The 27247-nt window shown below is 37.5% G+C and overlaps 3 protein-coding genes, 1 long non-coding RNA gene and 1 pseudogene across 4 annotated transcripts; all 5 read left to right on the top strand.

Annotated features, from left to right (window-relative positions):
- The first annotated feature begins 1489 nt into the window (after nt 1-1489).
- On the top strand, nt 1490-2075 carry LOC143593234 (uncharacterized). The gene is made up of 3 exons (XR_013146067.1): nt 1490-1538; nt 1686-1849; nt 1991-2075. It is a non-coding gene; the product is annotated as an uncharacterized LOC143593234 (long non-coding RNA).
- A 481-nt stretch (nt 2076-2556) lies between these two features.
- Nucleotides 2557-8618, top strand: LOC143593238 (callose synthase 10-like). Its single transcript, XM_077072929.1, has 14 exons — nt 2557-2772; nt 2834-2935; nt 3170-3271; nt 3741-3866; nt 4023-4112; nt 4234-4331; nt 4418-4535; nt 4632-4760; nt 7706-7782; nt 7872-7950; nt 8028-8120; nt 8199-8301; nt 8383-8458; nt 8540-8618. The coding sequence occupies exons 1-14, from the start codon at nt 2557-2559 to the stop codon at nt 8616-8618; spliced, it is 1488 nt and encodes a 495-aa protein (XP_076929044.1).
- A 7664-nt stretch (nt 8619-16282) lies between these two features.
- LOC143593237 (callose synthase 10-like) lies at nt 16283-18092 on the top strand. The gene is made up of 6 exons (XM_077072928.1): nt 16283-16355; nt 17061-17113; nt 17218-17304; nt 17427-17512; nt 17612-17651; nt 17915-18092. Exons 1-6 carry the CDS (start codon nt 16283-16285, stop codon nt 18065-18067), a joined length of 492 nt encoding a protein of 163 aa, XP_076929043.1. The 3' UTR covers nt 18068-18092.
- An 8-nt stretch (nt 18093-18100) lies between these two features.
- On the top strand, nt 18101-19284 carry LOC143593236 (callose synthase 10-like). Its single transcript, XM_077072927.1, has 6 exons — nt 18101-18178; nt 18270-18430; nt 18512-18632; nt 18728-18825; nt 18931-19021; nt 19105-19284. Exons 1-6 carry the CDS (start codon nt 18101-18103, stop codon nt 19282-19284), a joined length of 729 nt encoding a protein of 242 aa, XP_076929042.1.
- Nucleotides 19285-23772: 4488 nt separating this feature from the next.
- On the top strand, nt 23773-26883 carry LOC143593230 (callose synthase 10-like; annotated as a pseudogene).
- Nucleotides 26884-27247: the final 364 nt, after the last annotated feature.

Here is a 27247-nt window from a genome sequence, read left to right as displayed (position 1 = left end):
ATAATATTCCACACTGTTTTGAACGTTCTTCCTATACTTAGCTAGGTTTATATTATAACAACATGTGTCAACTTATACAACTCCAAGTACTATTGATTGAATTTCAACTTGCAAGATGGTGAAAGTGTTCATAACTGGAACCGGTTGGTGCGAGCTACTCAGCTCCGAATTGCTGGACAAAGTCACAAGAGGAGGTCCAGTGGAGGACTCGCTAGTGCAGTTCCTGATTCGTTGCGGCAGACTAATATCAATGTGATCTTACAAGCCGCTGACGATATTCAAGTGGACGATGCACATGTTGCTAGGATATGTAAGTTTGTATAATACTGGTTACTTAATATTCTAAATACTGGCTTAACTTTTTTAAGAATATTGTTGTATGACTATGTGCATGGCCATGGTATGGGGTTATTCTAAGGTTATGTATCTATGTATATATACTTTTAAAGTCTATTGAAATGGTATGTCTTAACTTTTTTAAAAATGTTAGTGTAAATTTATGCATGTTTTGTCCGAAATTTTTTATTTTATACGCAGTGGCGGACCCAGGATTTTTTGCCAACGGGGTCCCATATTTTCGGTGTTCAAATTTTTCGGGTCGGTCGTTGTTCAGGTCGGGTCGAGGCGAAGAACATAATAAAAAACAATATCATAATAAAACTTTCTTTTCAATCATCACTACTTGAACGGGTCAAAATGGGTCGGGTTGACACATAAACACTTTGTTTTCCCTTTCTTAAACATTTTTGAGATAGAACCTAGATCCACCCTTTCATAAGCATGTGTTGAAAACCATTAACTTAAACTAGTGAAAAATAAAACTGATATTTTAAAGTGTTTGAATGTTTCTAAAGAAAACCATGCATAAAGTTGAAAACAATGATATGTATTTTAGAGGTGTTTGAATGTTTCCAAAGTTATCATTGCAACATTAGCAATCAAATGATTGATTAACACTAAAAATTAACACAAAAAACCAAAAACTGAGCCTTGTAATACTTGAACCCATGACCTTTCAAAGATAAAACAAGGGACTTTCCACCAGACCACATCAACATTAATAGTATAGGTTCCAAGTATTAAATCTTATGGGGTCCTCAAAAAATTTAATATACCGCTTCTAATAAATTTTTAAAAAACATTGGTGTCCCGGGACCCCGATCCACACTATGTGGGTCCGCCCCTGTTTATACGTAGTGTAAATTTACCTTTTTTGTCCGAAGATTTTGAGCCAGACCGGACCACCTTGGCGTTTTTGTCCAAGCTTCGCCAGTACTGTCTTTAGGTGTTAGGTTTTTGTGTTTTAAAGTATATTGGCTATGTAGCTTGTATCTTTACATGATTCCATCAACATTTCCACTATTTTCGCTAAATTATTATAAGTTAATAAAGTTTCAATAGTATCTGACTGCAAGAAGACTTAAATTGTTCAAATCTTAGTGTGTGAGCAGGCATATACATTGGCTCAGAATTTGGGCCCAGATGGTGATGGAAGAGGAGTTCTTCAGTTTAAGACCGGTTTAATGTCGGTAATCAAGGTAAGAATGAGACCGAAGCGTTGCGTTTTTCTTTAGTGTATGCGTGTGAATATCTGTGCTTTATCTCTTGATCGTTTCTGGGCCAAACTCTATGAATCTAATCTAGCTAGTTCATTATTAACAAAATAAAATTTTGGGTTGTTGCAGCAAAAGCTAGCCCAAAGGGATGGGATCCAGATAGACCGTAATCGTGATGCTCAATACTTATGGGATTTTTATCAACGTTACAAGCGAATACATAGAGTTGATGAAATACAGAGAAAGGAACAAAAATCGCTTGAATCTGGAACTTTCAGTGCTGACATGGACGGGTACACTTCGGTTCATTGTTCTTGTGAACTAACTTTTTGTCTTTTGATTGTCTGTGCATACAACATATATCCTGATGGTAAAAATAATAATGTCACTTGTTTAGATAAAAGTCTTACTAGAACTTTTCATATGGTTTTCAGCTTGGGATTCAGATCTCGAGAAACTAAAAAGGTATTTACGACACTCAGAGCGCTAGTTGTGGTTTTGGAAGCCCTTAGCAAAGATGCTGATCCTGATGGAGTTGGAATCTATATTATAGAAGAGGTATCCCACTATTTTTCTCTATGTATTGATTAATCTGTGTTATCCTTTATGTTTATTTTTTGGGATATTGGTTTTTAATACTCACAACTTTCATCCGTTGGTTAATATCACTTCCAACCTTCACTTTGTCTTCCACCACTTCCAACTTTCAACCTATTTTTTTATCACTCCCCCGTTAACCGACGACTAACGGCGTTAGTGAAGATGCTGACGTGGCTTTTTTTTTTATATTTTTTTTAATTAAGTCAGACATAGGGTGGCATCCTACTAGAAAATTACCTTTTTCTATTTATAACAAACATCAATAACACAATCCACATTATCATTCACCTTCAAACCATCACACTAGTCATGATTCAACCCACATAACCCGTATGAATCATCACCGGAATCCAATTTCACCGTTTTTTTTCACCCTAGCTAGATAATCCAGTAGAAGACGATGAGTTCGGCGATCTGTACTCCAATCGATGTCCTCCCGCCGGTAAAATCATTGCTGTTGCCGGATATCCGCCCGATTGATACCATTAGGGTTCCAAGCTATGATGATGAGATTCTATACGGCTTAAAGTTAGATGATAAGAAGTTGAATTTGGTTGTGAATAAAGGTGTAATTGAAACCCAGAAGGTGTTGTCGTTGGTGGATACAGGAATTAGGGTTTTAGATGAAACCCTAATTGGTAAATGTGAGATTTTGGATGAGAATTTTGGAATTGAAGATGATGGGAGGTGGGTTTTGTGATTCCGGGGCTATCGGAATCCGGAGCTCGGTTTCAGAACCCTGTGGTGACGAGTGGGATGATGATGATGGTGACGGTGAGGTTGAATTGCAGATTGTCACCTCATGTATGACTTAATTAAAAAATTAAAAAAAGCCACGTCAGCATCTTCACTAACGACGTTAGTCGTCGGTTAACGAGGGAGTGATAAAAACAAATAGGTTGAAAGTTGGGAGTGGTGGGAGACAAAGTGAAAGTTGGAAGTGATATTAACCAACGGGTAAAAGTTGAGAGTATTAAAAACCAACATCCCTTATTTTTTAAACTGTATTTCAGTTAAAGAAAACAAACCAAGGATTTGCAGGGGATCTAACGCCTTATAACATTGTTCCTCTTGATGTACCATCTTCGACAAATGCTGTTGGGTTCTATCAAGAAGTAAGTTGGGTGACTATTTTAGTAGTATTTCAAGTCCCGATCGATAATTAAGCACGAAGTAAACGACTAACTCTCGTTTATATATATCAGGAAATATAACTCAAAAAACTGATTACAATATATATCTCTAAATCTAACTTGGTTTGACTCTTGACTTGGTTGCATCCAGATGAACCCTAACTTGGTTACATCTCGTGTGTGTCTCTAGATAAATACTAACTCGGTTGCATCACACACGTCTATAATGCCTAACCATAACTCGGTTTATATAGTCTAACCTAACTTGCTAGCCAATACATTACCTATTATAATTATATAGCAATTAGGAAACATGTTGTAATTAGGAAACATAACCAACTATGACTGACTTGTAACTTGGAGTCTGACATTACGTCCAACGGTATTTGTGATGCACTTTTAGCAGGGGCTTTTTTTATATAAGACATCTTTTGCATATTTTGATTCACAGGTTAGGGCTGCAATAACAGCACTTAAATACCATGAACAATATCCTAGGCTTCCAGCTGATTTTGTGGTTCCTGCACAGCGTAACCTCGACATATTTGATCTTTTGGAATTTGTATTCGGTTTTCAGGTTGGATTCTTTCATAGTTAGTTGTTGGTTTATGCAGGCTTGTTAGAATGATCTGTTTTTGTTCGAAATCAATTTTTAATTCATTAGATTTGATTGTTTTGAATTTTTTTTCCTCAGCTTCTTATTTTATATATATGGTTACATTACATGTCGCAGAAAGACAACATCAGGAATCAACGTGAGAATGTTGTTCTTGCTTTAGCAAATGCACAATCGCGACTTGGTATACCTGTCGGGCCTGAACCAGTGAGTAATGTTACATATGCATCTAACACTTCCACCAGTTTCTCTTAACCATTTATCTAACTTCCAAGTTTGTGAGCATCAATAGAAATGTTGCTGATGTGCAATTTTTAATTAATCTTAGCAAATAAATGAGAGAGCAATTACCGAAGTTTTTATGAAGGTTCTCGATAATTACATCAAATGGTGCAAATATCTACGTGTACGTCTTGTTTGGAATAGGTGATTTACTTCCCCTCTCTGTTTGCATATTATATCTACGATTTCTCTAACTTTGCGGATTCCGATTACAAAATTGTCTTCGACAGATTACAAGCCATTAATAAAGACAGCAAGCTTTTCTTGGTGTCACTCTACTTCTTAATCTGGGGTGAAGCTGCAAACGTGCGTTTTCTACCAGAATGTATTTGCTATATATTCCACCATGTAAGCCTCTTGTCAAACCTTGTGTTTTCTTACATTCATCATGTTTCATTTTTTTTTCCGACATAATGGAATCTGACTAATATTTGGATTACTTAGATGGCAAGGGAGTTAGATGCAACTTTAGATAACGGAGAAGCTCTCCCGGCTGGAAGTTGTACTGGTGAATCCAATAAAGTGTCTTTTTTGGATCAAGTTATTCAACCAATTTATAACGCATTGTCTAAGGTTAGTGAATCATTTTACATTTCTTTGTTATAATTTGATTGTTTTGTTATTATATCTTGTAAGGAGTTAGTTGTATAGTTGTGGTATCACTTTTTTAAAGCACTTAATACCATAAAATAATGGTTTATGGTGGGGCAAACCTCATCAGAGACGGCGGTATCCTAAGGTACACCTTAGGCAAATCCCACATCCTGGATGGGATGGTGTGGCAAATCTCACATTCTGTATATAATACACTGTTTTTGGTTAGTGAATCCCTTCACATTTCTTTTGTTAATTTTCTTTATTTAGATATGTCAAAAATTGGGTTCCAATATGTAGAAACATAGATATTACATCAATATAGCAGGTAGGCGGGCAACAAGCTGCGCCGCCACCCCTTTCTGAATTGCAAACCCTAACCTGCTAAAGACATACCCCTGCCCCTTTGGAGCCGACACATTGCTATGCACAACCTGTTGGACCCTGGTTAGAAAACGGATAGCTTCCGGTGCCAAGGAGCCAAATGTATCAAAAGCCAGAGTGACAAAAACATGTTGGTTCTCTTCGCAGGCTTTAGCATGTTTCTCCACCTTCTTCGTTTCAGCCCTTTTCATTGCTTGCCCAGCTACAAACCCATTATCCCTCAAACCAGCTAAGGGAGATACCCCTGTGAGGTCAACACAAGCGTGTTTTCCCCCGGCCCAACCAAAGACGAGCAAATCTGCCGGTCGTAGAGTGGATCTCCTTTCCGTGGGGTCTGTAAGGAAGTTTACGGGGGCTTCCTTTTTAGCTGATATCCCAGATCGCCTTAAGATGTCCCAAAGAACGTCCCGCACCCAATCATGTCGGTATTTGAACCCAGGCATCTCCTTGCAATGAACCGCATGCTCTCCGAATTTATCCAGGCAGGCCTTACGGCAGATCGGACATGTTTCGTCTTCTGGGTACATTGAGACCATCAAACGGTACTTAAGAATGGCCCTATACTCGACCGCAGACATGCTTTGGGCCAAGCCATCAATCGGGATAACGGTCAGAAAATCTTGGGCATGTGGACCTTGTAAGCATTCAAAAACCGCCCTCTGTCGGGGGACAATCCAAAAACTTCTCCCAGGCTCTGAGCGATTTTTCCAAAAAGGGTATTCGCCAAAGTTTTTTGAGGCTTTGGTGGGGCGGTGTCCATATTAGAGAAACCGCCAATGTCAAAGTCTGGGAGAGCGCCATTTAGGCGTTCCAGGGCTTGAACGTAGTCTGGGTCCAGGTCGACAACTCCGCTATTCCTTAAGATGTGATTCTGTAGCTTCCAAGACTGAGCCCTCGACGCTACAAAAGCGTAAACCCCAACATCATGAGCCGAAAGAAGGCCTAAACCCCCTAAGCGCATCGGTAAAGATGCAAGTCGCCACTGAAGATCACCAAAGAACGGGCCTCCACATACAACTATGTCTTCGATGGCTTCTCGTAGCCCCTTATCAAAACAGGATACCGCATCATCCATCATATGGGGGTGGCATGTTCGTAACCCAAAAAGCAACTTAGCAACCCCATGCAAGACCTAAGCAGGAGGAGTTCGCTCTGGGGATCCCTAAGGCAAGGTAAGAGTTTCATAAGATCAACCGCACGAGATGCTCTCCGCCTCGCCAACTCCTTAATAAAGTAGGGATCTCGACTAACAGCCCCTCCAAGGAGCTTTACCCCTCTCTCTGGTCTACCAATCCCACTAGGGAAGAGCCCATCTTTGACTTTCACCCCATTACACGCTGGCCAAAAAACCTCGGTTTTCTTAATATTAAGTTGCAGCCCCAATGATGGCCCTTCCGAGTTGATAATGTCTAGGGCTTTAGCGACTTCGTTGGCACCAGCAATAATAGTCCCATCATCCAAGTACCAAGCATGAAATGGGAGGTTACAGTCATTTTGTACCCGGAGAACAAGAGGGTGTAATGCTAAGGCAAAGAGGAGGGGCCCAAGGGGGTCTCCCTGCTGAACCCCAGTAGTAGCCCCTATACAGTCATCATCAACGAACAACCTAGCCTGCTGGGCATAAAGGAACTGGACCCATAGATAGATAGACGGGCAATGATGATGAACCTCTCGGAGAAGGGCTGTGCGGTCGACCATATTGAAGGCGTTGGAGAAGTCCACAGTAAGCATAGCTAAAGAGCCGTCCGCGTGAAAGGAGTTAAGAAACCGGTTCGCGCTGTGAAGCACCGCCTCTGCCCCATTAGGGGTCCCCACCCAAACTGAAAGTCCCCTAAATACTGAGTCATTTCCTTCCTAACCATCTTCATAGCCACTTTAGAAACCAACCTACGCCAGATAGCCCCCACAGCAATGGCCGAATTCCATTATCCGGCTTTAATAAAGGGGTAAGGGGGGCCGAAGCAATAAACTCAGTGAGCACCTTGGGGCACAGACCCCCTAGCCATAAGTTGATGACTTCAGTGATGGCTGAGAGCAGACCCATGGAAGTCACTGATCCCTCACCACTAAGAGCGTCCAACAAGTGTTGCGCCCGCATCCTGTCTCTCCCGCATGAGGTCCCTTTAGGAAATGATCGGATACATCTAAGCACACAATCCCCATCCACAGAGAGAGTAGGCAGGACGACAGAGCTAGAAGGCAAGGACGGAGGCGGCACCACTGGGTGTTTATCAATGAGGGCTTTCATGGTTGAATCTCCGAGAGGGGCAACCCCACTTTAAGCATAATACCTTGACTGCAGCTGTGAAATGACCATCCCTGACTTTCCTGAGACATTGTTTAATATTAAGGCTGTTTTCAGAACCCTCATCCCCTCCGACCTCTCTTTTAGATTAAAGATTAAAGCAAGGGTTTATTATATCTTTGTACCGAGTTAGTTACCGAGTTACTTGCAACAATTGATTTGTTGTTGCCCATAATGTTTGCCATTCTATTATGATTTATCACTAACCTTTAGTAAAATCTTAACTTTTTAACAGGAAGCTGCAAGAAACTATAACGGGAAAGCTGCTCACTCAGCATGGCGGAACTATGATGATTTCAATGAATATTTCTGGTAGGTCTTTGTGACAAGTTAATTATCTTATTATAATATATGTTTTGGGGCTTATACTTTTGATTATCTTATTATAATATATGTTTCAGGTCACCTGCCTGCTTTGAGTTGAGCTGGCCTATGAGACCAAATTCACCATTTCTTCGAGAGCCCGTCGGGCGTAATAGGGTTGGTCATTGCATGAATTGTTTATGATGTGATTTGTTTTTATGTGGTTGATTTTTGATTTCTTTTTTACATAATAGACTGGAAAAAGCACTTTTGTTGAGCGTCGGACATTCCTTCACTTGTACCGTAGTTTTCATCGATTGTGGATCTTTTTGATAGTCATGTTCCAGGCACACTTTGTTTTTTCACAAATTCTTGTGCATATCTTTTTATTTTTGGTTAGTAATGTTTTTCATTTTTGTTTTCAGGGATTGACAATTATAGCCTACAATGATGGGAAATTAAATGTCAACACTTTCAAAACTTTGCTTAGCATTGGTCCAACTTATGCTATCTTGAAGTTTGTAAATTGTGAGTAGTTATTTATGTTGCAGCTCTCTTATGCTAACTGTTTTTCTCCATCTTTTGTGTGATCTTTTATATTTCATGCAGGTTGCTTGGATGTATTGTTAATGTTTGGGGCGTACAGCACAGCAAGAGGCATGGCAATATCAAGGCTGGTTATTAGGTTCTTCTTGAGTGGATTGAGCTCAGTGTTAATAACATATGTATATATGTAAGTCTATAATTGTTGGTATATGATTAACAGAGTCGGACATGACTGGTCCGGGCCTAAGTATCTCATTATGGTGTATGAGATTAAGAGGCTATATGGTAGTTGGCATTAATTTATGTAGTTGTCCATAACTAATGTAGTTGGCCATAAGTTTGGTGGTTGGACATTTATGTCAAGTAGTTGGACATAAATGCAGGTAGTTGGCAAGTTTGCTAAACAAGTATAAATAGATCTAGTAAGTTAGAGTTAGATATCATCCACCACTATCATCTTTCAAAGTTTACTGCACTAAGGATTTGAGCTAGTTTTCTTGATATAATAATAAGTGAAGTTCGGTATATTTATTTGTTTGTTTATTTGATTGGCTTTGGATTTGAATTGATATCAGAGCCGTTCAAGGACCAATAGATAAGCGTTCGTTGCTGCCAAGAAAGAGAGACATAATACCTATGCACATAACACGTTTCGTGTTTCGTTTGTGAATCGTGTGTGACTTTAACAAGTGTATTTGTGATACATTACATGTGTAAGCAATCATATACGTGTCATGTATTCATAAAGTACATCACTAGCAATTACTCCCCGTAAGGGCATTTTGGTCAAATTATGACAATCAATTAGCAATTATTTCCCTGCAAGGGTAATTTGGTCAAAACATAATAATTATATAACAAGTATCATGTTTCATGCGTTTTCACAAAACTCAGCAGCTAGTTTCACCGAGACAGAAATTCTACTTGAAAGATTGTACTATCTCACCGATCATAGCATCTCAATTAATTTACCAAAAATCATCACAGAAGCATATATGTCTTAGGTTTCCAGAACATATCTTATTATATTTTTATTCCACATAGTTTTCTCACAATCATCAAATCATTACAGAAAACTCATAACAGTCAAATTCATGCGCAACAGAATGTTATTTGCAATTCCCGTTAAACGAAAAATCCAATAAATGCAAGACCACTTGGGTTAGGTTCCTAACTCAATAAGTCAACTTCCAGAAGTGGAACCAACCCAATTGGTCTCGTAGTTCATGAGATATAACATTTACAAAACAACCTAACAGCAGGTCTAACAGCTCAGCTTTGCACAACGTTTTTGTAAAATCATAAAAGTTAACCTTTACTTGTCCAAAAATTACAAATTTATACTCTATAGAAACTAGACTCAACCTAGTTTACTTTAGTATCAATAATCTCAACCAATTTTCACGTTTACACTTCGTTACGGTCACTTAAACATCAAATACACATTCTGTCCAGAAACTGTTTGCATCCAAACTCAACATATTAACTATCTATGAACCATCATGCATTCATATAACACTCTAGACTCCATAAACACCATCCATGCACATCAATTACACCTTACATACATGATTAGGGTTTTTGTTTGAACTCAAATCAAAGACACAAGTAATTAGCATGTAACAATATCAATTCTAGTTATCAAATCATTAACAAATCAACAACAATCATATTGGTTATATGTACACATGAAATCGGCAGCTAGGGTTTTCAATTAACCCATTAAACATCAAAATCAAGTAATAAGGATGTATAGGATAATCGATTATACCTTCCTAGCACCTAATTCTTCAATCACAAGCTTGAATTGATGGTGTATATGTGAGTGTATGTCGACGGCAGCCAAGGGGAGGGGGCTTGGGTTTCCGATCGGGGTTAGGGAGAAGAATAATAATAAGTTAGGGTTTGGTTGTTAATGATATATTTATAGAATATAATGTTACACTTTGGCCCCTCCACTTCTAAGTATTACTTTTCCTAGCTTAAACTAATTTAGTTCTTGTTTCTTGTCTAGCATTACACACAATATAATCAAGTAACACATATGTTAACACATAATTATCACATAATTATTATGTTGACGTTTTTCGTTTAATCACCAATCGTTTGCGTCAACTCGTTTGCGTTTCGGTGCAAATCCCGAAAGACTACACATGTAGTAAGTGTTAAGCGTCATTTAAACCCTAGTTTAAATGTAATGAAGTGTGCGTTATAGATTCAATGATCTTAAGTTTGAATTGACGGAGTTGAGTTAACGGAGTTAACCTGAAATTGACGATTGTCACATCATTCCCATGTTAAAGAATTTTCGTCCCGAAAATTTGAGTCAAGTCGTGATAAGTGTCTGAAAAAGTAAGAAAAATTTCAGTTTGTCATAAGTTTGATGCCTTGAAGATGAAAGATTCAGAAAAGATCAATGATTACGCAAACAGAATATCGGAGATCTCTTTGAATTCTGCCACGCTCGGAGAGACTTTCGAGCAAAACTGTCAAGAAATTTCTCACAAGCTTACCTCGTCAATTTGTTCATATTGTTGCTTCACTTGAACAAATCCTAGATCTAAAGACGGACTGGTTTGAAGACGTAGTGGGTCGGCTCAAGGCTTATGAAGAACAAACCAAAGACGAAGAGCCACAATCCGTAGATCAAGCTAATCTACTATTGCATTATTCCGATAACCGGAATTGTGAATCAAGTAGAGAAATGGGATAAGGAACTGGTGGAAATCGGAGTAGGGGTCGAGGTCGAGGTCGAGAAAATAGCCAAAACCGGGAACCCGAGACAACTTCAAACAAACCGATGAAAAACATAAGGGTAAAGATTGGTCAAAGTTACAATAATTACCGATGTGACCATATGGATCATTTCGCTTCCTCTGTCCCGAACGAATAAATGAAGCAAATCTAACCGAGGCCAAAGAAACCCTAATAAAGTATGTGAAGCCTGCCAAATGGGAAAGCAATCTAGGGACTCGTTTCCGGGCCAAGCCTCGTTTCGGGCTTCAAAGATCTTGGAGTTGATATACGGGATTTATGCGGTCCGATCACTCCCACCCACTTTAACTGGGAGCGGGTATGTATTTGTTTTGATTGATGACTTTAGCCGATATATGTGGCCGTTTATGTTGAAGGTGAAAGATGAAGCATTTAGTATGCTCAAAAGTTTCAAAACAAGTGTAGAATCGGAAACCGAAGTGCAAATAAAAATGTTTCGCATGGATCGGGGTGGAAACTTCACTTCTCACTAGTTCATGAAATTTTGCAAGTCACACGGGGTAGCTCGTCAACTCAGCGCCCCATACACACCTCAACAAAACAGTGTGGTGGAGCGGAGAAATCGAACCTTAATAGATATGGCGAGAAGTATTTTGAAGGCTCGGAATGTACCACGAGTTATGTGGGGTGAAGGGGTTAGACATATGACTTATGTTCTAAACCGAGTAACAACCCGAGTGGTAAAAGACAAGACTCCATATGAAGCATACAAAGAACGAAAACCAAATATAAGTCATCTAAAGGTATTTGGTTGTATTGCATTTGCAAAAATTCCGACCCAACACCTAAAGAAGAAACTCGATGATAGGAGTAACAAATTGGTGTATCTTGGAAACGAGCATGGTTCCAAGGCTTTTCGTTTGTTTGACCAGACTACAAAGAAAACTATGGTTAGTCGGGATGTTCAATGTGATGAAGGAAAAGGTGGAGTTGGTTCGAGAATTCTAACGAAACAGTTGATGAGCGTGTTTGGAAAGATTTTGTTATCGATTGGGGAGAGAAAGATGTGCAATTCGATAACGAAAATGTGGATGAGTTTGGTTATGGACCAAACAACAGCTTGAGTTCGTCATTTTACCCGAACAACATCAACAACTCAGTTTTGGATCACCACTCTGGTCCGACACATAGGAGGTCCACACGAGTGTCGGTTCCACCAAGATACTTTGATGATTATGTACTCGATGAAGATTTAATGCTTTTAATTGAAGACGAACCTACAAAATATGAAGAAGCAAAAGAAAGTAAAGAGTGGGTTCAAGAAATGAAAGCCGAGTTGGAATTAATCGAGAAAAACAACACGTGGAAGCTTACAGTTTGTCCTAACGGGGTGAAGCCGATTGGGGTAAAGTGGATTTTCAAAGTTAAGAAAAATCCTAACGGATCGGTAAACAAGTACAAGGCACTGTTAGTTGCAAAGGGGTATGTACATCGACACGGGATCGATTACGATGAGGTGTTCGCACCCGTACGGCACGGGATTGATTACGATGAGGTGTTCACACCCATGGCCCGACTCGAGACAGTTCGACTTATTCTAGCTCTAGACTAAGTGAAGTATGGGAGGTACATCACATGGATGTAAAATCCTCCTTCTTACATGGTGATTTACTAGAAGTGTTTGTTGAACAACCGGAAGGGTTCGTAAAGGAAGGAAAGAGTCATAAAGTGTATAAACTCTCGAAGGCTCTTTACGGGCTAAAGCAAGCTCCGAGAGCAACTCAAAGTTAAAAGGAGTTCTAAGTGAGATGGGTTTCAAAAAATGTATTGAGGAACAAGTTGTATACGTGAAGAAATCAACCAAGTCCGTATTGATTAGTGTGGTATATATCGATGATCTCTTGGTAACTAGTTCCAAAATTGAAGAAGTAAAGGCATTCAAGGGTAAAATGCGGGAACGGTTCGAGATGAGTGATTTGGGAAACTTGTTGTAGTATCTTGGTATTGAAGTGAATCAAGGTAATTACGAAATCTCGATTAAGCAAGAAAGTTACGCGTTAGAGATTCTAAAACAAGCCGGTTTGGAAACGTGTAACTCGGCTCAATATCCGATTGGATTCCGGGGTTAAGTTCAATCGAGACGTGAATGGAGTTTCGGTTGATGGAACCGAGTATAGAAGACAGGTTTGATGTCTTTGGTATCTTCTCCATACTCGACCTGACCTTGCATATGCGGTTGGCATTGTTAGTCGGTATATGCAAGACCCAAAGGAATCTCACATGCAGGGGGTGCATCAGATTCTGAGGTATGTTCGGGGAACGGCAAGCATGGGTATATGGTATCGATATGGAGGTACCAAATTGCTAACCGGTTTTAGTGACAGCAGTCACAACATTTATGAAGACAGCGGACGAAGTACCACCGGGCATGTGTTTTATATCGGCAAAGGGCCTATCTCGTGGTGTTCACAAAAGCAGGCCATGGTTGCTCTGTTTTCGTGTGAAGCCAAGTATATGGCAGCATAGCGGCCTCTGGCCAAGCTGTGTGGCTTCGAGCCATGTTAAGTGAAGTAACCGGGAAACAAGTGGAAGGAATACTCTTGCTTATTGATAATACTTCAGCCATAACACTCGTTAAAAATCCTGTTTTTCATGGAAGGGCCAAGCACATCAAGGCCCGATATCATTTTATTCGGGATGTTGTTGAAGAAGGGGATGTAGTGGTCAAGCATATAAACGGGTGAGAACAATGAGCTGCTATTCTAACCAAAGCCCTTGGAAGAATCAAGTTCAAGGAGATGCGCGAGTTACTTGGAGTTGAAGACCTCCCGAAATCCAGCTAAATTAAGGGGGCGAATGTTGGTGATTAACCGAGTCGCACATGTCGGTTCCGGGCCTAAGTATCTCATTATGGTGTATGAGATTAAGAAGCTATATGGTAGTTGGCATTAACTAATGTAGTTGGCATTAACTTATGTAGTTGGTCATAACTAATGTAGTTGGCCATAAGTTTGGTGGTTGGACATTTATGTCAAGTAGTCGGACATAAATGCAGGTAGTTGGCAAGTTGGCTAAACTAGTATAAATAGATCTAGTAAGTTAGAGTTAGATATCACCCACCACTATCATCTTTCAAAGTTTATTGTATTAAGGTTTTGAGTTAGTTTCCTTGATATAATAATAAGTGAAGTTCGGTATATTTCTTTGTTCGTTTATTTGGCTTGGGACTTGAATAATATCTATATAGAATTTTATGCACTTCTGTAATTGACTTTCTTTGTAAACAATGAATTTTCCAGAAAACTCATGGATGAAAGAAATGATAATTCTTCAAATTCTATGTATTATAGAATATATCTAGTTCTTGTGGGTATGTATACTGCAATCCGCATAGTCTTTGCACTACTGCTAAAATTCTCAGCCTGCCATTCTCTATCTAAAAAGTCCGATCAACCGTTTTTCCAATTTTTCAAGTGGATTTATGAGGTAGTTTCTTTTTACATGATTTAGAATTCTAGTGTCTGGTAACATAAAAAGTGTGTTTGAAATTATAATTTTGTGGAATTTTTTTGTTCATTCAGGAGCGGTATTTTGTTGGGTGTGGTCTTTATGAGAAACCCATGGATTACATTCGATATGTGAGCTATTGGCTCGTGATCTTTTCTTGCAAGTTTACCTTTGCGTACTTTCTTCAGGCAATTTGTGATGCATAAGTTTTGGCAGTGCATGTATGAGACTGTTAATATATATATATATATGATTGATTTCTTTTGAGAACCACTTTGAGTTTTAAGAACTCGAAAGAACTCAACGTAACAATTTTTTTTTTGAATTTTTTTTTACACATGTGTAATACGTAAGTGTAAGTGATGTACAAAAAATTACGGTATGTTTTTACACACCGAATCGACTTTTTACACATGTGTAACCAACGCAAACTTGTGTAATTATCAAAAATACTTATTCTCTCTCCTGCTTCATTTTTTAATTGAATTTAATCTCAGCCACATATTTCATATCATTAATTAAATGTGTGGTTCAAAATTGAGTTCTTAAAGTTCTTAAAACTCACCATGGTTCTCAAAATAACCCTCCTATATATATATATATATAGGGGTGAGTTATTGTACAATAATGAGTTATCGCACATTACTTACGCGACACTTCTGATCATCGATTTCAGTTTCACGCGGTGGCAATTTGGTAAATAACCCAAAAAGTAGTTCGCGATCAAATTCATCGATTAAAATCGATTCCGATCCAAATTCAGAACTCCTTAATTTATCTCATCAAATTTCTAAACTCTAATCACAACTTACAATATGAAATCTCAAAAGTCAAAACCCAAAATTGAAATAGAACGTCACTGAACATTAAAAATTTTCAAATTGATCAAAAATTGATGATATAATCAGTCGAATTGATGTGTAAAAGGCTTTAGAATCATCAATCGATTATGAAAATACAGATTAACACACTTCATTGAGCTCTGATTAGGGTTCATGTTTAAACGTTCTGCTTAAAGTTTAAACGTTCTGACCAAAATAAACACCAAAATGATGATTTAATCAATCGAATTGATGTGTAGAAGTATTTAGATTCATCAATCAATTATGGAATTACAGAAATAACGCAATCAATCGAGCTCTGATTAGGGTTCAAAATATTATGTTTAAACGTTCTGAAACAAAACTGAATACCTTTAAACGTTCTGACAAAAAGAACATCTTTAAACGTTCTAATACATTCAAAGAAGATCTTGGTGTTAAAAAAATGAACATTTTTAAACATTCTAATACGTTCTAAGAAGTTCAGGGTGTTTAAAAAAGTTCAAAAGTTCTGATAAAATTTATAAGTTCTAAGAAGTTCTAGGTGTTTAAAAAATTTTGAAGTTCTGATAAAAAGTTTAGAAGTTCTAAGAAATTCTGGGTGTTCAGAACTTCTAAAACTAACAAAAAAAAAATTAAGCATCTGTAAACATGAAATTGAACACTGAAATCACTTCATATAATCTCATAATCATCAAACAATCGTCAATCGACCGTTAATTTGATTATTGATTCGATCATATGAACAAAATATGGATCGTTTGCAACTGGGTTTCTGCGAAACTGAAAATTGATTAATTGAAACTTCAAATTGATGATTAATTGGATCAATTTCAAAGTTTAATTGATCAATTAGTTCAACAATTTCAATTTCAATTTCAATTGGGCAATTTTATCAACTGACATGTGAGCAACGATTGATGGTTGTGTCGGAAGAAGACGGTGGTCGCGAAGTTGGATGGTGGACAGAATTGTTGAACGGCGATGGTGAAGGTGGACGGAATCGACGGGAGAAGACTCGCGTAATTGTGATTTTAGGTTAGGATGGTTATTGAAGATGGACGCTCCAGACACTCGCGTACCTATTGCACGATAAACGATTTTCGTATTCCATCCTTTACCTATATATATATATATATATATATATATAGGAGAGATAATTTGAGAACCTCTTGAGTTGTAATAACTTTAATAACTCAATATGAACCACACAATCAATTAAATGAGTATTGAAAATGTGACTGAAAATAAATCTAATTAAAAAATTGATTAGGAGGGAGAATACAATTTTTTGATAATTACACAAGTTTAAATATTAGTTGCACGTGTGTAATAAGTCGATTCGGAGTGTAAAAAAATACTGTAATTTTTTTTACGTTAATTATACTTACATATTACATATATGTAAAAAAGTTTCGAACAAAAATTTGTTACGTTGAGTTCTTTTGAGTTCTTAAAACTTTAAGTGGTTCATAAAAGAAATTAATACTATATATATATATATTAAATGCCCTCAACTATGATGTTTGTTCCTGAAATTTTCAGATTAAACCATTAGTTGAGCCATATTCCTGGTATGATTTAGTCTCAAACGGTAAGCGTTACAACTATCTCTTTGTTTCACCTTTTTTTCCGTTTATTCTCTTAGATCACTTCATGAAAATTCATTTTCCTGCATTTATTGTTTGGCTTTTATAGATAGTTATCATAATGTTCTGCTCTTGGTTAGCGTATGGGCTCCTATTGTAGCTGTGAGTATTTGTTTTTTTCTCTTGCCAGTCGTGGAAGTAATTTGTAAAACATAGTGCTTTTCGGTTCCTCTAATGTTTTACTATTATTGTTCTTGATTATTCAGATATATATTATGGATATTCAAATATGGTACAGTCTCCTATCAGCAATTATTGGTGGTGTAACGGGTGCACGTGGCCGGTTAGGCGAGGTATGAAGAATTTCGTCCTGGTTTTTGCAATTATTGTAGTGTTATTCAATTTCAAAAGGGTCATTTGTTTTGCATGATAATTAACTTTAAGCTTGTTAATATGACACATGTATTTTATGTAGATTCGGTCAATTGAGATGGTACATAAAAGGTTTAAGAGCTACCCAGAGGCCTTTGTCAAGAAACTTGTGTCTACAGAAGGAAAAAGGTTTGAATCCACTTGCTATAAGTTTTATATTTTTAGTGTTTATGTTAATGATATATTGTAATATAATTGATCTACAATTTCTGATTTGATGTCTTACAGTGCTTCCTCCAGGATATCAATGAATGCACAATCTTTGCAGGTGCGATGCTTCAATTGAGTTGGTGGTTTACATTATGTCCTTGTTTTCTATCTGCTTAGGTTATATGTTTTTAGGGTTTGTATCAAATACAAATGAAATTAACGTGAGAATCAAGTAGAGTAATTATATATACAAGTAGAGTAATTATTTAATTACTCTACTTGTATATGTAATTACTCTACTTGATTCTCACGTTTAGCACGTTAATTTCATTTGTACGTTAACTTTCCCCATATGTATATATATTAAATTTTCATTTGCAGAATCCTGAAGAAAATAAGGACAAGATGTACGCAGCCCAGTTTTCGCCATTTTGGAATGAAATCATCAAAAGTCTGCGCGAAGAAGATTTAATCAGCAATAGGCAAGCGACCCATAGTTTTTTGTTTTTTGCATATATGTATAACAAGCTTTGAAATATGCAGTAATTACTTTACATTTTCAGGGAAATGGACTTGCTTTCTATGCCAAGTAATACTGGAAGCCTTCAGTTAGTTCAATGGCCTTTGTTTCTATTAAGCAGCAAGGTAACTCTTAAGTATATGATAAGTAACAGACCACGAAACTCATCTATTTGTCACATGTTGATTCGGTATTGACTGTTGACTATTTGATCAGATATATCTGGCCATTGACTTGGCTGTAGATTGCAAGGATACTCAACAGGATCTTTGGAGTAGAATTACCAGAGATGAATATATGGCATATGCTGTCCAGGAATGTTATTATAGCATTGAGAAAGTATTACTGTCTTTAGTTGACGGTGAAGGAAAGCTCTGGTTCGTTTCTGTATTGTTGTAAATTATTATTGTTTATTTCTTCTTTCAGGCCATTTTCATTTAAAGAACTTACTCTTACAGGGTTGAGAGGATTTTTCGTGAGATCAAAAATAGTATCGAGGAGAATTCACTTGTCATGACTTTGAATCTTAAGAAGCTTAATTTGGTGCTGTCAAGATTTACTGCATTGACCGGTCTTCTGGTAATTATTGTTAATTATAGAAGCTGGAATACACGAGTAACGAGTTAGGTGATTCAATTATTTCGTATGACATTTTTACTTAATTGCTGTATCAGATCATGGATGAAACTCCTCAACTTGCAAAAGGAGCCGCTAGAGCTGTGTTTGAGTTATATGATGTAGTAACTCATAATCACCTGTCATCTGAATTAGGGTATGTTATCAAATGCCTGTTTTCATTACCAATTCATTTTGTTACTTGTGAAATCATATACTGCTTGCTGGCATAAGAGATTAACTAAAGTTTCTAATTTTTCAGTGAGCAAATCGACACATGGAACATCTTGGCAAGGGCAAGAAATGAAGGACGGCTGTTTTCAAGAATTGAATGGCCCAGAGATCCTGACATTGTATGCTCCATAATTTTTATAATAAAAACTAGTTCGGTTTCTCTTTCACACCATATAATAAGTTAATTCTTTTTCATCAGAAGGAGCAGCTGAAGCGATTTAACCTACTTTTAAAACTGAAGGATTCTGCTAATAATATCCCTAAGAATCGTGAAGCAAGAAGAAGACTAGAGTTTTTCACTAACTCTCTTTTTATGCATATGCCTGCTGCAAAACCAGTTAGTGAAATGATGCCGTTCTGGTACGTGTTCACAAGAACCTAACTGCTCTTTTTTTTTTCTTTTTTAAGTTTTATGGTAATTACTCGAATTTTTTATTATATTTTATTTTTTTGTGCCTTGTTTGAGAGCAGTGTATTCACCCCATACTATGATGAGATTGTACTCTATAGCTCCCATGACTTATGGCAAGAAAATGAGGATGGAATTTCTACAATCTTCTATCTTCAAAAGATCTTTCCAGGTAACTGCGCGCTAAAAAGTTATAGGTTATACACACATGTTTTTAACTCCAATTTTTTACCATTTCAGGTGAATGGAATAATTTTTTGGAACGAATTGGGCGTAGTAATACCAGAGATTTGGAACTCCAAGATAACTCTACCGATGCATTAGAACTTCGGTTTTGGGCATCTTATCGAGGACAAACCTTAGCTAGAACCGATCAGTTTTTCTTTCTGATACTTTAAAGTTTATTAAATATGTTGTTCATTATGGTCATTAACATTTCTAATTATTAGACTAATAATAATATAGTTTAGTATTAGAAGGATGCAAAGTGTAATTATGTATTCTATATATAGGGATATATAGAATACATAATTACACTTTGCATCCTTCTAATACTAAACTATATTATTATTAGTCTAATACCCCCCCCACAAGCTAAGGCCGGGTTACGACTTGTAGCTTTTCTCGTAAATCAGCAAATCGTTTTGAAGATAGCGGCTTGGTAAAAATGTCTGCAATCTGGTCATGTGTAGAAATGAATTGCACAGAGAGCTTTCCTGCAGCAACCTTTTCTCTGACAAAGTTAAAGTCAACTTCAACATGTTTGGTGCGAGCATGGAAGACAGGATTGGCAGATAAGTATGTAGCACCCGAGTTAACACACCATAAAATGGGGGCTGATGTCATAGGAACCTGAAGTTCTCGCAGAAGGGCTTCAAGCCAGGTGATCTCGGCGACAGTGTCAGCTACGCCTTTGTACTCGGCTTTCGTTGATGATTGAGAGACAGTGCGTTGTGTTCTTGCAGACCGTGAGATAAGGTTGGATCCCAGATAGATGGCATATCCCCGGTGGATCGGCGGTCATCGGGACACCTAGTCCAGTCCACATATGAGAAGGCACATAGGCATGGAGGGTGCGATCAGATGCATGCTGGATTAAAAGACCATAATCGGATGTGCCTTGAAGATATCGAAGAATTCTCTTGACTACCGCAAAGGTGATATCCGGGCAAGAGAGAGTTACGTATTGCAGAGCACCAACAACCTGATGGTATCGAACATGATTGTTAAACAAAGGGTTGTCACCAAGAAACAAGTTAGCAATGGTAGTAATCGGTGATGTAACCGATTTGGCATGGGAGAGACTGACCCGTTGAAGTAATTCCAAAATGTATTTCCTTTGAGACAAAACCATATCCGAACCCCGAGAAACAACTTCAACTCCTAAAAAGTAAGAGAGTGATCCTAAATCTTGAATAGCAAATGTTTTGGCCAAACTTTGAATTACTTGATCAACCAAATGGTCCAAATGGGGATTATTTCCTGTGAGGATGATATCATCCACATAAACCAACATATAAAGAAGGTTGCCGTGAGAAGAATAAATAAAAAGAGAAGGATCGGTTCTAGAGCCGTGGAACCCAAGAGAGTGTAATGCTTGTGTGAGACGATTGAACCATGCACGTGGAGCCTGCTTAAGCCCATATAATGATTTGTGAAGCAGACAAACATGTTTCGGTTTTTGCGGATCAACAAAACCTTGGAGTTTCCTCAAATAAACTATCTCATTTAGTTCGCCATGTAAAAAGGCATTTTGAACGTCCAATTGTCGTAGTGTCCACCTCTGTGTAACAACAAGGGAGAGAACCTTGCGAATAGTAGTGGACTTAACAACAGGACTGAATGTTTCATGATAGTCCACTCCATGTTGTTGTTTAAAACCTTTCACCACAAGACGAGCTTTGTGACGAGTAATTACACCTGTTTGATATCATTTAAGTTTGTACACCCATTTACAATCAACCACATTTGCATCAGAAACCGGTGGAACAAGAGACCAGGTGTTGTTCCGAATCAAGGCTGCATATTCCTCGGCCATGGCAGCCTGCCACTGAGGAGATCTGTTGGCAATATTAAAGGTTGAAGGTTCAATGCCGTACGAGGATGTGATGGTAGAGTAGGCTGATGGATTGAAGGGAACTCGTTGTTTAGGAAGTTGGCGAAGATTAGCAGGCCGAGTATGAGCAGGTGGTGCTTGGGTGGCAGGCGTGGAAGGCTGGTCATAGGTGGCACCGGGTGAGGTAGGATGTGTGGGAGGCTGGTCAGAGTTGGTAGTAGGTTGGGTAGACGGAATTATGGTGGCAGCGGGCTGTTTGGGACTTGAGGGGTGTGTAGTAGGTGGATCATCAGGTTGTAAGGAGGGGAAGGATAACTGGTAATGTAGGGTTCTAATTGGGAAGAAGGAGGATGTGTGGGGATAGTTTGGAGAAACGGAAAGTGATTTTCAATGAAACGAACATGACGAGCAACATAAATTTTGTCGGTCGCCAGGTCAAGACAACGATATCCATGGTGGACAGGACTATACCCGAGAAAAACACAAGTGAACAAAAATCCATTTTGTGTCTATTGTACGAACGGATATGAGGGTAACATCGACATCCAAAGACACGCAGAAACGAGAAGTCGGGTTTGAGCGAGAAAATATGTTCAAAAGGATAAACGTTAGAGGAAGTCCGAGACGGCATGCCGTTTAAGATAAACAGCCGTATCAAACGCAAAGTGCCGAAAATGAGATGGAACACCATATTGAGCAAGTAAGGTGAGACCTGTTTCAACCACATGTCTATGGCGGCGCTCAATGAAGCCGTTTTGCTCACTAGTGTGGGGTATGAACGTCGGTGAATAATGCCAATGGAAGAGAAAAAATTGGAGAGGTCCCTAAATTCTCCACCCCCAATCAGTTTGGACAGATTTAAGTTGCAAATTGGCGTTCAACCATAACAACAAATTGTTTAAAAATGGCAAAGACATATGATTTTTGTTTTAAGGGAAAAATCCGCATATAACGGGTAAAATGATTAGCACACAACAAAAATTAATTATGTCCATCATAAGAAGTAGTGAGATCCAGTCCCAAACATCACAAAAATTAAATCCAAAACAGAAGTACTCTTAAAATTGGAAGATAACGTTTTGATGATTTCCCGACATGACAAGCATCACAAGAAATAATCGAACTGTTATTCAAATCTGGAAGACAATATTTAGATAACATAAATTGTAAAAGTTGTGGATGAGGATGTCTGAGCCGTTGATGCCATATGTGGGGAGCACGAACAACAGTAAAAACAACTTTGGAGACCGGTTGAATATGAGAAAGACGGATGGAATAGAGCCCATGTTTACTTGGACCCGTGAGGAGGGTAATGCGTGTAAACTTGTCCTTTACATCAAAAAAGGAATCATGAAATTCAAATAATACATCATTATCATAACAAAATTTTGTGAACCGAAAGAAGATTTTGTTTAATTTGTGGGACGTGAAGAATATTGGTTAAAGAAAAGGTTTTGTTGGGTGAATAAAAATGAGTGGAACCAATATGTAAAATAGGTAAACCCTTACCAATGCCAACATGAAGAGCATCCTCGCCATTGTATGGTTAAGCAGTGCCAAGACTAGAAAGATCAGGTGCGACATGGCTATAGAGCAAGTGTCGGGCAGCCAAGTAAAAGCTTGAGAGCGATATTCAGCATGATAAGTTGATGAATGTTGCCTAGACCGAATGGTGGCTGGATCTCGATTTGGGCAGTCTGATGGTAGATGGCCAATGCCACACCGATTAAACGTGCCATAGACCATATTTTGATTGGATGCCCAGTTAAACTTATTTGTTTCCCCCAAAATACCGATTGTTTGAGCTCTGGCCACCCATGATTGTTAGTGGTACGATTACGCCCATGGTTGTGTTGATTGTACGAAGTAAAAAATGCCTGGGATTGTGGGTTGGTGGGTTGTAGTTGAAAACCAAGCTGTGAAACAAGCTGATTGAGAACTTGTAACGGGTCTTGTTGTAGGATCCTGGTTGAATTAGAGCTGTTTGTTGTAGCAGCAAACGCCTGTGGGGCGAGAACAGCTGGAATAGATTGTCGTCATGGTAGAAAGAAGGCTAGGAAGCTCGTTAAAGGCTGTAGGAACCTCCGTGGTCAGGAGGGTGGATTTTAACCCATTATACTCATCACAAAGTCCAGAAATCACAAGAATAACAAAATCTTTTTCCTTGAAGGTTTCACCAATATTGGCAAGGGCATCAGCATATTCTTTTGCCCGAGTAAGATAGGTTGCAGGAGTTTCATCACCTTTCATCTGGATTTTCAGAAGTTGGGTCTTCAAGGTGTATTCCCTTGAAGATGTGGGGTGCATAAGCACGTTCTAAGGAAAGCCAGATTTCTCGAGATGTGGTACCTTGAACGTGTGAGAAGGAAGCTTCTGAGATAGTAGATATAATTAGCATGCAGACCATGTCGCATAGTTAGCGATCCATGTCGCATAGTTAGGAGTCTCTGGCTGCGTCTTTATCTTTATTTGATGGTGCAGGGTGTTCAATCACAGAGAGTGGGCACGGGTGGGCAAGGGATGGTACCATCAACATAGCCAATCAAGTTATTAGTGACAAGAAAGGGATGAAGCATCGTCTTCCAGAACAAAGTAAAACCGAACTTATGAGAGTTGTGAGAGGTTTTCTCAGTTGTGGAGAAGGAAACAAGCAAGCAGGGCCATTGTTTTGCCAAAAGAAAAACTGATCGGAAGGAAAAAAAATATTGGCCAAAATAGGGTTGGCGGCAATTAGGGTTCCAAAATAACAGGGCGACTCGGTCATAGGGTAATGTGGGCGACCTGCCGGGGCACTTAATTTTCGGGGGCACAAATTTTATATGTATATATTCTTAAATAGATTATGAGTTCTGTAATGATACTCATCCTATATATATATATATATAGGGGAGAGTTATTTTGAGAACCATAGTGAGTTTTAAGAACTTTAAGAACTCAATTTTAAACCACACATTTAATTAAATGATATGAAATATGTGGCTGAGATTAAATTCAGTTAAAAAATGAAGCAGGAGAGAGAATAAATATTTTTGATAATTACACAAGTTTGCGTTAGTTACACATGTGTAAAAAGTCGATTCGGTGTGTAAAAACATACCGTAATTTTTTGTACATCACTTACACTTACGTATTACACATGTGTAAAAAAAATTTCGAAAAAAAAAATTGTTACGTTGAGTTCTTAAAACTCAAAGTGGTTCTCAAAAGAAATCAATCCTATATATATATATATGAAAAAGAAATATGCATATTTAATGTTTTACTCTAACTGTATAATAACTAGCATGGTCTAGTGGCAAATGAGGTTTACTTCCAACCAAAAGGTTGTAGGTTCTAGTCTTACTTGAGACATTTTTAAGCTTTTTTTTATATAAAAAGTTTTTTACACAACCTAAACATAACCAAGTAAGCCCATTTAAAAAATTTAATTGTTTAAACCAAACAAAAAACCATTTAAATAAGGCATAAAATTTTTTTTTTTGCTTATATTATTTCGATACTTGTTAGAATTTACGGGCCTTTTTTATTTTGGCTCGGTCGAGGCATATAATATCTCGGAGACGGCCATGCAAATTAATCTTTGTAATTGTACGTGTGTTGTATATCATAAGATGTAATTACATCAGGTATATATAGAATACATAATTACATTTTGCATCCTTCTAATACTAAACTATATTATTATTAGTCTAATATCTTGTACCATCTTTTTTGCTTATAGTTCGTGGCATGATGTATTACAGAAGAGCTTTAATGCTTCAAAGTTATTTAGAAAATAGATCAATAGGAGGTACTCTACTACTACTGGATTTTATGCTGTCTGGTTTCTTAAGCAAGAACTTTGTATTGATGTATATATTTTTTTCTGATTTTAAGTTACAGATAGAAATTCTCAAGCATCACCTTCATCTCAAGGATTTGAATTATCACGTGAAGCTAGAGCTATTCACATATGTTGTTTCATGCCAAATCTATGGACAGCAAAAGCAAAAGAAAGAGAAACAGGCTACGGATATTACTCTTTTGCTGCAAAGGTAATGGTATCTTGTTAATTGTTATCATTACATTTTGTTTTATGTATTTATATCTATTATCTGCTATTTTATTTTGGACCTCTTGGGTTGTTTTTTTTCTTAATGTACAGGAACGAGGCTCTTCGAGTTGCCTTCATACATGAGGAAGTAAGTCCCAGGGATAATGGGATACTTGTAAGATCATTTTATTCAAAGCTTGTGAAAGCTGATATACAAGGAGGAGACCAGGTATGCTGAAATTTTCAGTGATTTTTATTTATTTGAGAATAGCTGAATTGATACTATTGGTATTCAATCAAAGAAATATAGAAAAGTTCGTCTTTTGTTATTGATGGAATAATTGGTAATCGTCAAATGAATGTATGCGAGGGTATATATAAGCCTTAGATTGATGATCATCCGGTTCACATATGGGTTGAACTGATATGAACTAAAATAATATATTTTACAAATATATAAAATATATATATAATATCTAGCTTTTAAATTTTCATTATCTAATAGATACAACATAATATACATTATAGGAAATATATTCCATTAAACTGCCTGGATGGCCGATACTCGGGGAAGGAAAACCTGAGAACCAAAATCATGCTATTGTTTTCACGCGTGGAGAAGCTGTTCAAACCATAGATATGAATCAGGTACTCTTATTATTTCCTGTTTCGGTACACTTTTTATTTTCTCACTTTGGATGCTTTCTCTAAAAGATTGTTATTTTCTTATATGAAGGATAATTATCTTGAAGAAGCAATGAAAATGAGAAACCTACTTGAAGAGTTTAAAGAAAATCATGGCTTACGCCCTCCGACTATTCTTGGTATTAGAGAGCATGTGTTTACCGGAAGGTATGCTTTTTTTTAATCATTTCATTCAATAGTAACAAAGAAAATGTAATTTTAGTTACATTAGTATTTTTATTTGATTTTTTTTATATTTACTACAGTGTTACTTCACTCGCCTGGTTTATGTCTAACCAAGAGACGAGTTTTGTAACATTGGGACAACGTGTTTTGGCGTATCCTCTCAAGTAAGTTACCTACAAGTTGCTTATGATTTTCATGTCATAAGTATACTTATAAGTTCCTTGTTATTGATTTCATATATGGTAGTTGATTTATTGAGTGCCTTTTGCATGCATGTTCTACCTTTACATATCATTCATTCTACAACAAATTATAATATTATAGTTTTTTGGTTTATATCACAGAGTGCGAATGCATTACGGACATCCTGATGTCTTTGACCGAATATTTCATATTACTCGAGGTGGAATAAGTAAGGCATCACGTGTTATTAATATCAGTGAAGATATACATGCAGGGTTCAATTCCACTTTGAGGCAGGGTAACATCACACATCATGAATACATTCAGGTTGGTAAAAATTCGTCTGATACTTTCTAGTATAGTTTTCTTTTTTCTTTTTAAATAAACGCTAAAATCTTTCTATATTTTGAAGGTATTAGAAACAGAATAACAAACTAAACAAGAGATTGAACAAGGCTTTTTAATTATCAGTAAACTGAAGCAAGATTGCATACATACGAATGAAAAGAAAGCTCTCTTAGAACATCAGCCAACTGGTCATTCGTGTTAGGGTGTTCTAGTCACACCTGCCCTTGTTTGACCATTTCCCCTGATAAAATGATGTTTTAACTCAATATGCTTAGAGCGGCTGCGCATGATAGGATTTTTACTCAGATTTATGGCAGACTTATTGTCACATAACATCACAGTTTCTTGATTTTGAGGAAACCCTAGATCAGTTAGGACTCTTCTCAACCATATAGGTTGACAAGTCGCAGTGGTAGAAGCAATGTACTCGGCCTCTGTGCTTGATA

Source organism: Bidens hawaiensis, unplaced genomic scaffold, assembly GCF_021521415.1.
Source record: "Bidens hawaiensis isolate Kalapana, Puna unplaced genomic scaffold, B.hawaiensis_p1.1 tig00041862_1, whole genome shotgun sequence".
In the NCBI taxonomy this organism is placed as follows: domain Eukaryota; kingdom Viridiplantae; phylum Streptophyta; class Magnoliopsida; order Asterales; family Asteraceae; genus Bidens; species Bidens hawaiensis.
This window is presented reverse-complemented; position numbering and strand designations above follow the sequence as displayed.